Source organism: Aulonocara stuartgranti (genome assembly GCF_965226115.1).
Source record: "Aulonocara stuartgranti genome assembly, chromosome: 1".
Classification (NCBI taxonomy): Eukaryota; Metazoa; Chordata; class Actinopteri; order Cichliformes; family Cichlidae; genus Aulonocara; species Aulonocara stuartgranti.
The window spans coordinates 21,764,531-21,773,162 of NC_138939.1; the positions used below are offsets into that span (position 1 = coordinate 21,764,531).

Here is an 8,632-nt window from a genome sequence, read left to right on the forward strand (position 1 = left end):
AGAAAAAAGAAAGCTTCAGCTTCATTAAGACAGGGTTATGATAAAGGCCTGTAGGGACATTAAACTTCTTTATTTTCCATTTCCTGTTTAAAAAAAAAAAACTGCTTCAAAACATCTCACGGCTAATTAACTCACAGCACTGATCAAAAACGTCAACTATTTAAAAAAAAATGCAAGCACAAACTAAAATCATAACAAGCTGTGGGACAAAAGCAAGATAAATATTCATCAGAAATCTCAGGCAACGATGAAATATTGACGGAAAAGGCAACTAAATTTGAGAAAAAAGCTGAGAGAGCCTTTTTTTGGTGTAAAAGCTAAGAGTGATTCAGTGTGGATTTCAAACACTTCCGCCTGGACTGGCCCACAGCATTGTTAACCCCTTCAACAATGTAAACCGTGTCCTCAACAGGACGCCATTGTACCTCGGCGTGGTAATTTTCTCCCTAGGGGAGCTATAGAATTGCACTTTTCTTATTCTCAGTGAGTGCCAGTGAAGTGGTCGAAAGTGAACCTTAGTGTACTCAGTTTTCTCAGTTTTTGTAAGTAATGAGATAATAATACACAGCGTTTAGTAATCACTAGTAATATTATAATTTATGTTATGTCATGAGTTTGTGTAATGAAAAAAATTGTTATTGTATGTCAAAGCCACTGGCATATCAGCTCTGCGCTCTCAGAGTGTCCTTTGGCATCAGTACCTGATGTATTATGCAACAGTGAGACAGGGCTTACTATAATAATGATGATAATACTAATAAGAAGAAGAAGAAGAAAAGAAGAAACTTTCTTTATATACTTGCATCTTTAAAAAAACAGAGCTTAAAAAAATGCTTTGACAGAAGTGAAAAAGCAGCATACTCAAAGGGTAGATTTAAACAGGAAGCCTAGACAAAAGGACCTTCAGAGGACCTTTTGTGTACATGTGTACACAACAAAGAGAATAAAAGACATAATTAAATAAATGAAAGACTAGAGGCAGGCAATTAGCATGAAAACTAAAACCAAAAGATAGAAGAAATCACATGTAGCAGAACCACTTAAAACAAAGTCGGGAAAACTGAGTTCTAAGAAGTAAGTCTGTGAGCCTGATCTTTTCTAGCCGGTCATTTGTAAACCAAGGGGACCTGACTGCAAAAGCATAGTCATGGTTAAGTTGTCATATTTGACGCCAAACCACATTTTTAACAATCTAACAAAGCAAGCAGACCTAAACAATCAAACAGCCAAGGATAAGTTCAAAAAAGTCATCACGTGCAGATCTTTGAACTATTCCCAGAATTAGATATAAGTGTGCTGAGGTTGCTTCTTTGGAACAAGCTGCCCGCTGACCTGAGGTCAGTTATAACTGTGTCTGCAGAAAGTTTGGCATAATTTAATGTAGTTTGTTCCAGAAGCAAACTCAAAACCTTTTCATTCTCACAGGCTTACATGTAATCTGGTTGTTCAGTCTGACGTCACTAGCCGTGTCTGGGTCTAAACTCCGCTGCAGGTCCATATATCAAACGATCACTGTGGCATTACTGAGAGTTGAAAAACTGTCTAAAGTCTTTCATCTTTAATAAAATGATCAGCGTTCTGCTCTACCAGGTGTAACAATTGAGTTTAACATCCAGGCATCCATGAAAACGGAATTTATGACATTTAACGGAGTTAGAAGTTAGCAGGGAGTTAGCTCGCTGGCTTCTATCTAAATACAATATAGCATGTCCTGACTGCGGGGTTTTGGAAACAAATTAAAACAGCTGTGCTATCACTTCCAGCATAAATGAAGACAGAAAACTAAACAGCAGTGACGTTTGTAGGGTAACTGAAGTTGGTCTAGCTGGTATATAATGATGTGCTACGTGACCGCTAGCGACACAGCTATGTTAGCATAATATAAACAAGCTAACTTTTTTTCCACTCGATAAAAGTTAACTGAGTGTTCTAGGTGGTCAGAAACAAATGTAATCGCATGGCAGGATGCTGTAAAAGGACCAAACTTCAGCCAGGAGAACAACTGAGATAATCCATCCACAATGCGAGGTTAGTCATTCATATACTGCTGCATGGGCTGGGCTGTAGTTACATCCTAAGGTTTTAAAAACTGAGCCTAAATAAATGATTAGTGATTAGTGGTAATAAAAGCCGAGGGAGGTCAACAGGGATCACTGACTGTTTTAGGAGCTTTTTGAGATCAAATAGAAGAAAATACATAACATTAAACATGTTAACAACACAAAAGCCATATTAAACGCAGACTACTTTAGACCCGGAGTAGGATTCGTCGCGTCATCACTGAACAACCGGATTATTGTGTGTATATGAGACACAAATTCCCTTTGGGGTTTGCTTAGGAAGGGCATTTGGTTAAATACCACCACCACTCTATCTGCCTCCTTATAGACAGAGTATAAACATCTATAAAGAGTGGATGGTTTCTTGTCATGGTACCCCCCACCAAACGAGTTGGCCACCAGGATGCGAAGGGTATGGGTCTGACAGGGCTCCAGGTGTACTGAATTGCCCTCAATGTAATGACATGAAGGTGTGAGATGCTGGGATTGCAAGAAGAGGCTACTCAAGCATCTTTTTTTCATTTTTGTTGTTCCAGAATATCGTGTCTTTTATGTCTTGTGGAACAAATATTGAATTGTCCACAGGGTGAACAACCGCGACTCAAGACATGAGTGCATATGCTGGCACAAATCTTCAGAGTAAAGACTGAGTGGGAGCCGGGTATTCATGACTTCACAGTGAGGGTCGTTGGCCTAGTGAGCCCAGAGCAGTCCAGATAAGCCCCACTTCTTTTCATGCCAGATAGCCAATATTTATACCTGGTATGTGCGGTGCCACTCTCCGATGGCGCCTAGAGTGATCCGAGATGATTGTTTTAAGCACATAGACACAGAGCGGTTCGTTGACCGTGACATTGTAAAGCTGGAACTATAAAACAAAACTAATAATTATTAAAAATGTTACCTTTTTCCCAAAATAGTCTTACTTTCCTTTTACTTAGATTAATCTACATCCGTCAGACTAAAGACACAGACCTCTTTCATCTGTAACATTATGTTCAGGGATTGAAGCGGGTTGATTTTGGAAGATGGTTTCAAAATTGGGTCACTCCCTGGGAGATTTGCTGGAAGTATGACAGCCTGACGAACTCTATTTCAATCTGCTGCCACAAATGACAAAAGTCTCACCCATTAGCTTGGACAATTTTATCCTCAAAATAATGTGAGTGTTTCAGGAGTGCTCTAAGTAAAATTTTCCTAATGAAACTATACTTAATTTGTACAACATGTGAGCCTAAGTAAATCATTCTCAGATCAGCTGAGAAAATCTGAAAACATTACACTTTAGGAAACTTGAAGATAACATCAGTAACCATTAACCAGGTAGTTAAGGGCTGAAGGCTGCACAGCTCACCAGCAGTGAGGTGTACGTAAACGTGAGTTTTGCAATAGCCGTGGTGTTAGAACAATCCCTTCTTTGTACTTCAAGTCAGCTAAGTTCCACTATCAACACACAGCAAATCCACTGACTGTTGTCAGGGCAGCACCATGTGGACTTCAGTGCAGAGTGTTTTTGTTGTTTTTGGGAGGGGGGGCTTGCACACTTCCTGGAAAGCTCAGGGATAAGAAAAGAAGGGCATTATACCAAAAAGACATGCCAACAGTCCAACTCACAAAGTTTCTCAAAAAAACTGATGTTAAAGTGAGATTTATTCATTAAACACACACACACACACACACACACACAGGAATCTCAGTTTCTACACAGACTATAAAACCAAATCATTACTAATGGTTACCCCTGTGGGATAAATATAACACTGTAAATGTTGAGTTGCTGTCAACTAAAAACTAATACATGATCATTTTAATGGTCTGAAACAGACACATTATCGAGCCCATCACATTGTTTATAGAGCGTCTGAGTTGAAGCCATCGTCACTGTGTTTCAGCTTTGCCAACTAAAGTTGTGATAATCAACCCGGCTTGTGAGTGCTAGAATCTGCCATGTGTTTGAAGATTAAGGGATTCTTTTGACAAAATCTGAGGGCTCTTCTCTTGATAAGGTCATTGTCCAATTTCACAGTTTACCAAAATTTGATTGGTTCTTCATTTGCCCATGTTTAACATGATGAAATTAAAAGAAATAGCAGTGTTAACACAGCTTTGAAAATTATACATTTAGTTTCGTTTCGTTTGTTTTTTCTTTTTCTTTTTTGTCTGACTAAGAGGACAAACCTCCGCTTTTACTCTTTTATTCGATTTATCATCAGTTTACTATATTGGCTGTTACTGTACTGCTATCCATCTGAGGCAGTGCTAGCGGTGGGGTGGCGAGAGTAAAGCTGCCTATGTGCATCTCTGCTGACAGCAGAAGAGACAAAGGGGGAGTGAAAAATGAAATAATGAATAATTAGTTCATGCATTATTACCTCTGGGCTAGAGTATTGTAAATCATCATTATTATCAGATTGTCCAAAAAAAGACTAGAAATAGAGAGCATATTTCTCTCATACTGACTTCTCCTCTCATACAAGGTCTTGAGTAATCAGTCCCTGTTTTATCTTAAAGACCTCTATCACCCCAATAGAGCACTTCACTCTCAGACTGTGGGCTTACTTGTGGTTTTACAAGAAAAATGGGAGGCAGAGCCTTCAGCTTTCAGGTCCCTCTTCTGTGGAGCCAGCTCCCAGTTTAGATTCAGGAGACAGACACCGTCTACTTTTAAAATTAGGCTTAAAACTTTCCTTTATGGTAAAGCATAGAGTTACGGCTGGATCGGGTGACCCTGAATCCTCCCTTAGTTACCCTGAAATGTGGGTGTTTAATCATTAGTCATTATTAATCTCTGGCTCTCTTCCAAAGTGTGTTTTTCTGTCCTGCGTTCTTCCCTCACCTTTCCTACATTCAGTTTTTCAGACATCATCTGTATGATTCAAATAATAAATTAATTAAAATGGATTGTTTGGTTAGGTTTAGGCATTAACAACACACCGTTTAGGTTTAGAAAGCCCACGATTTGACATCTGTGGAGCAGCTAAAAACTAATAAGAATTTTTAATGTGCACGTCGGTAACTTTTTGTTTTCTATATTCCAGCATTTATTGAACAATCATTATCACATTTTTTAGAAAAACTGATCTCTAAACAGATAAAATTACATTTGGATGCATTTGAACTACAAGTTTTTTACTCAAGAGAATAAATTAAAGAAGCTATGGTGGAGCCTTTGAAAGTCATCATGAGGTTCAAATTACCAAATTATCCAATCTAATAAAGCAGATTAGATGACAGAGATCAACAAATAGTGATCATCATAAGTTCTGTTGGGATGCATAGCACCAATAGTTGTTGTAAACCAAGCACATCTACCAACAACAGCCTCTAGCAGTGCCATCACACCTCAGAAACTGCACAGGAACGGCTTTAGGGACGCAAGAGCATAAGGCAATGACATAACCCCCAAAATTAACGATCCTAATCAAATTGAGCATGCAAGTGATGCAGTAGTGCAAGCCTAATCCACACAAACCACAAGACCTTCAAGGTACCCCAGAAGTTGAAGGGCAAATATTGTGTACTATAACTAGCTGATAGATTTTTTGGCATCATTTTGTTTTCATTTACATGGAAAAATGTCAGCTGGTGCTCTTAATAAGCTGAATGGTACCAGAAGACAGCGCTGGTGAGTTCCGTTCCACCGCAAGAAAATAAGGTCTCCAAAACAAAGAAACTAAAGCAAAACAGGATCCTTCCACCAAGCCAAACGGGCAACAAGTAGAAGAGTGATTTCACAGCCTTGACATTTAGGATGCCATATATCACACAGCCTCACTGCTGTATTGTTCTCACTTCTTACAGAGAAAAAGTGAGTGAATGAGGGGAAAAACAAAGACTCTTATTCTGTACATAATATGTGTCAGTAACAACAAATTTGTTAGCTGGAACCACTTAAAGGCCTTTTTAAAAGCATCTTTGGATACAGAAAAAGTAAAAGAAGGAAATAATTTGTTTGCTTTGATATGTGTGACTATTGCAACATCTCAGATGCACAAATGTATACTAAAATCTAAATATAAAAGTCATTGATACAAAGTGTCCACATTGTTACAGAGCTGCTCACTGGTATCTGCAGAGTACTATATGTCATTGAGTAACAACCAGCCTGATGCTGAGACCGCAGCTATGAGGATGTAAAATTCTCCATGTAGCCATTGCATCTGCAACAACTGGGGCGAATTAAAAGGGCAATGTGATAACATGTCTGGGTGGGAGGTGGGATTTGTAACAATGAGCTACATCAATGCAGATGTCTCCAGGCTATGTCGTAGTAAGCTTTAATGTTAGCCCGACTTATCTGACTGATTTGGGTATGATTTCCGGGTTGCTCTCCTGCACTGGTTCCCATCATAGTAACTGTCTGATATACACACTGACAGCCGCAGACCAGCATCCAATAACCCACTGCATAATATAATCTACAGTAAATGCAACAGTAGCTCTAGATACTCAAAATAACGTGTCTCTTGGTTGCCTTCCACTGAAGCCAGATTTAATCCAGAATCCTCCTGCTTTAACGTGAAAATCTGAGAAAAAGCGGGGGAAAAACTTCAGAGTGCTGCATGTGACTTTGAAAATTCTGTCCTTTCTGCTTCAATAATGTAATCATGCCATACATCTCTGTCACCACATGGTCACACCCCTCTCCTCCAACCTTTACAGTCTCTCTCTCTCTCTCATTCACATCTGCACATACACACACTTACACACAGCAAGTCTGCACACCTATCGGAGTGAGTAGAGGTCCTGCATGGTGGATGTGAGGAGAATTTTAATAGCCTTTCTTCCTGTCCTGCTAGGCTCTGTCACTTTCCGTTCACAATGCAGGCAGAGATAATTGGTTTCACCTATCTAATGGGACCCTAGTGAGTTAATCCATATGTTGGTGTGTGCTTTCCCTGTCATCTACATGCAGCTCTCAGATAAATCAGTGTGTTTACAATACAGCCTTTAATGTAGTTTGGTTGTTATAGTGCATCAGACGTGTTAGAGCAGCAGAGAGGAGGAGGAAGGCATTCCACATAGAGCACTTTAATAATGATCAACTCAACCAGCCTGCATGGGTTGATTTTTTTTTTTCCTTTTTTCTACACGACCAAACAAGGCAACAATGCACAAAAGCCACTCACTTGATGAAGTAACTGGCTCCTTCTTCCGTGAAGCCCTCTTCCCAGCCTCTTGGTAAATCTATAACACGAGCAAGAACACATTGAGCGACCCGCTGCACACTGCAGCAAAAGCAAAATATCCTGCTGCTATCCTGCAAAATCAGATAATTTGTGGCGTACCTGAACGTATCATATGTCCAGAGTTAACAGGTTCGCCAGTGCGCGGATGTAGCCAAGTAGTGCTTTGAGTTTTATCACTGCAAGAAAGACACCTGTTACTGAACGCTAATAAAACAACGAGAGGGAGAGAAAAAATCCCCTCACACCGCCTCGTAAAGTACTCAGAGCAGAACAAGTAAAACGCCTCACCTAATGAAGAAGACTCGACCATCTCGACAAACTCCATAAGACCAGTAGTCAGGTAGGGTGTCCCGTCCGAGAGGTGCCGCCATGATCTCTCGACTCCAGCTCGGCTCGTCCCCCCTTTCCCTCTCCGCAGACTTTTTCCAGGGAGCCCACATAATACCGCCGCTAGGGCTGCATAGTTTTTAAAGGGGACGAATACCAAACAGAGCAACAGACGACCTCCCCTGCGAGACTCTTTTGTTGAGCAACCGGGTCCTCATAAGTAGCGGTCTGGCAAATGATTAAAAACACAGCCGATCCTTGCATAAGAAATTAATAAACTAATAAAGCCTAACCAAAGAAGTGCAAGCACAAAATAGTGCGTGAGCTAGAAATGAACCGGATAAAAGCTTTGGCGCTGGGGAATGGAGACTTTTCAAGGCTGGTGATTGAAATGATTTCAGTTTTTGGGTGGCCTAGTTGTGAAAGTAGTTGTACTATAATTCACACATGAAAGCAAAACGTGCACGCTTTCAAAGAATTGTGGGTATATGTTAAATAAAGCTGAAACAAATCATTCTGCTTAACTGATCTTTGTTTTAGAGAAATGCAATGAGAGAAACATGGGTGCAAAGGGTTTCATCTGAATATTGGTGGAGGGGGCTCTGTGTTCCCCGTCATCTTCCATTTACTCTTTATTTTTACGCACCACTTTTTATGGTTTAGTTAATTAAGTATTACTGTGTTATCCTTTATATCAGGGGTGTGCAATGAATTTTCCCAATGGGCCAAATGAGAAACTGGGACTGTTGTGGAGGGCCACACCGATAAGCATATAAAGGAATAAAATCAATGTGGACATTTGTTTTGTTTTTAATTACATCTTTGCTTTTATATTGTCTGTGTTTTATTATGTTTTAACTTTTCTAAATCCACCTTTACATTATCTTATCTCTTCTTATTGCAGCCCCTATAAGTCGGATAAGTGGTAGAAGATGGATGGATGAGTGGATGGCTGAATTGAGTTCAGCTTGTTGGCATGGCCCTCCATAACAGTCCCAGTTTCCTGTGTGACCCCTTGGGAAAATCAATTGCCCACCCCTGATATAAAGGATAACA

The 8,632-nt window shown here is 39.9% G+C and overlaps 1 protein-coding gene across 11 annotated transcripts in view; it reads right to left on the reverse strand.

The window, feature by feature from the left end:
* plekha7b (pleckstrin homology domain containing, family A member 7b) overlaps positions 1-8,209 on the reverse strand; it is an 80,355-nt gene extending 72,146 nt beyond the window's left edge. For 6 of the 11 annotated variants that reach the window (XM_082506663.1, XM_082506662.1, XM_082506661.1 and 3 more), the window contains exons 1-3: positions 7,538-8,209; positions 7,349-7,425; positions 7,190-7,247 (exon numbers count right to left, since the gene is read on the reverse strand). In XM_082506663.1, coding sequence (XP_082362789.1) covers positions 7,190-7,247; positions 7,349-7,425; positions 7,538-7,689 — 287 coding nt within the window. In that variant the 5' untranslated portion in view covers positions 7,690-8,209. The remainder of the gene's footprint in view (positions 1-7,189; positions 7,248-7,348; positions 7,426-7,537) is intronic. The other 5 variants (XM_082506650.1, XM_082506665.1, XM_082506664.1 and 2 more) reach the window with 2 other exon arrangements.
* Between the last annotated feature and the right edge of the window lie 423 nt (positions 8,210-8,632).